This window comes from Trypanosoma rangeli, assembly GCF_003719475.1.
Source record: "Trypanosoma rangeli strain AM80 chromosome Unknown Tra_15.4_contig_00337, whole genome shotgun sequence".
Taxonomy (NCBI): Eukaryota; Euglenozoa; class Kinetoplastea; order Trypanosomatida; family Trypanosomatidae; genus Trypanosoma; species Trypanosoma rangeli.
The window spans coordinates 17,535-20,095 of record NW_021706079.1 but is presented as its reverse complement, the minus strand read 5'-3'; the positions used below and the strand labels follow the sequence as shown (position 1 = coordinate 20,095).

Here is a 2,561-nt window from a genome sequence, read left to right as displayed (position 1 = left end):
TTATTTTACCTCTCGTCGTTGTTAAAAGCGCGTTTCTTAATTCTTGTTTGCCCGCCTCCCCGTTCGCCTTGACATCATCGTTGTGTCTTCCTTGCTACTATGCCCAGCCCGCCGCCGTGCGGTAACACAGACAACGAAAGCAGGACCAGAAGGCCCATCAACCTCCGCTACTTCAACCACACACCATACAACGCACGCCCAATCACGGAAGTAAAAGAAATAATAAGAATGGGCGGATCCGGCGCATCACCCACAGCCCCTTCCCCCTGTCCCCTGTCTTTTTGTTTCTTTTGTATGCATGTGTGTGGCTGGTGAACACCTTGCCTTCTCCTTTTGGTCCTCAGTTAACCCTCCATTGCACTCTGCCGCGCTTCGCTGCCGTTGATCACTCATCTCATGCAGCTTCCAACGAAATTACTCAACCCACCACATAGACTCGGAGACATATATGCAGATAAATTTACTCATTTATTCCATTCTGCCCTTTATGCGCCAACGAGGTATGGGGGTGGCAGGGGTAGCGAAATTCCCGTGTGTGGACGGACGGCGCTCTCCCACCATTGCTCTGCATCAGCCAGCCACGGCCAAAAGCTGTTCTGGTAATGCTCCAAACGTGGGCACAGGATTGCATGCCCTGTCGCAATGAGAGTCTGCTGCTGTGCCATTGATGCATACGGGGGAATCCAAACAGAGGTCGAAAGACGCTGACCGTAGGTAGGCTCAGCTGCAACCGTTCGATCGTACCATCGCTTTGCAATGTATTGCAATTGTTCCAGCGAAAGTATTCCGTTGGTGACGTTGTCTATGCCTGGTGGCGGGGGTGGCAGGTACCGCATGGCCCGTGGCGGTGGCACGTCGACTAGCACCTTGCTGTTGCGCGAGTGATCACCATTGCGTCCCTTGCGCCGTCCCCGGGTCTCGTTCCGCTCCTTCGGCACAGCAGCCACAACTGTCACGATGGGCAGTGGCCCCGTCACATCATCATGAAAGGGGCCAAGCGAAAGTGTTGGAATGGCGGGCTCTGACGGTGACGCGGCGTGACTCATAGGATTTGACTGCGGACTGAGTCGCTGTGACCCACTCAACGAGTACGGATCATGACAATACCGCTGCGATGACGACGAGAACACCGACGTGGTGCGCCCAAATCTTGCTGCGGGCGGTGGAGTATGACAAGTTAGCGGAATTGAAAGACTGGTGGGAGACAAGTTCCAATCGCCCATGTTGACAATGCCGTTTTGCCCAAAGCGCGGCGTACCCATGCTTGACGTCATCGCATGCATCGGCTCCAGACTCGGCTGGTTGGGGCTGTCATCGCCCAGGCCAGGATGAGACAATGACGTCGGTGGGGTTGGCGACCCAGTTGTGGCAGCAGTGGTGGTAATGCCATCCATGTTATTCTGCATGCTCTTGTTGAGTTTCTTGGTGTTATTGTTATTAATTGCACTTTCCGTGAATGAGTCAGATTGCCCAAAAGACATGCTGTGTACGCGCCTCCTTACCTGTGGCCGCGGTGTTTTTCCTCTTCTTCCCTCTCCCTCGCGGCACTTAATATATAAAACCAACTGTATGGGGAAGTATATGTATTATATATATACTTCCCTAAACTGCGTGCGTTTTTTTTGTTTTTTTTTTTGTTTTCTGTGTAATGTCCAAAGTACTTCGCGTCCTCCACCTTAGTGTTTGGTCGTTACCCCCCCCTTCTCCCCCAGCCGCTTCTTATCGCACTACGTGCGTGTATTATGTAGATGTGGGTAGATGTGAATGTATGGTGGTGTTCACCTAGGGTTGTCTGTCTTCTACGCCCAGAAACGGTGGGTGCACGTGTGCCCCCTTTTTGCTTCTCGTTATCCCCGTCGTCCCTGTTTCTCGCGCTTTATCTTGCCACTCTCTATTGCGCGTAAGTGCGTTAGGCGTGTGGTTGGGTGTGAGCCTTGCAAGTTACTCTCCTCCTTAGTGTTGCCGGCGTTTGTCAGGGATACGACACGCAGCGGAGGACGCAGACGGAGAAAAACAAAGCGAATGAGAAAGAGTGGAGAGCGCCAGTGCGCACGTATGCCAAGGGCGTAAGCGGCAACGAGCACCCACCCACAGACGCACAGGCGGACGTGTGCAGAGGGAGAGGGACACAGCGTCACGGCTGCACACCAACACGCATTCATAAAACAGACAAACACACACACACACACAGAGAAAATGAGGAAAAACAGCCACCTAAAATAGACAAAATAGTCAAGTGAGACGACGGGGCTTGCAAGAGGTGTGCGTAGAGACCTCAACGTCTTCTCCAGCCTGTCGTTTTTTTTTTTCATTCGTGACACGGTGGTTTGCGTGGGCCAAATGCAGCACCACCACTTCCGTAACTCCTTCCTCTTTGCCAGTATTTCGCTCTTTTTCATTGGGGGCATGCTCAACCTCCAACAACACAATGGCACCGAGCCTTTCTACCTGAAGACGTGGTACTCATCGACGCGGCCCTGTGGCACGACGACGGTCTGTAGCGGAATAAAAGGTCTACCGGCCAAAAAGATACCCTCCGCCTCCGCCTGGTTAAGGCGACG

At 52.9% G+C, this 2,561-nt stretch overlaps 1 protein-coding gene across 1 annotated transcript, besides 2 other annotated features; it reads right to left on the bottom strand.

Annotated features, from left to right (window-relative positions):
• Positions 1 to 485: 485 nt before the first annotated feature.
• On the bottom strand, positions 486 to 1,481 carry TraAM80_07739 (uncharacterized protein; the record flags this gene model as incomplete). Its single annotated transcript, XM_029384519.1, has 1 exon — positions 486 to 1,481. The coding sequence occupies one exon, from the start codon at positions 1,479 to 1,481 to the stop codon at positions 486 to 488; it is 996 nt and encodes a 331-aa protein (XP_029235671.1).
• A 135-nt stretch (positions 1,482 to 1,616) lies between these two features.
• Positions 1,617 to 1,641: a microsatellite.
• A 502-nt stretch (positions 1,642 to 2,143) lies between these two features.
• Positions 2,144 to 2,190: a microsatellite.
• Between the last annotated feature and the right edge of the window lie 371 nt (positions 2,191 to 2,561).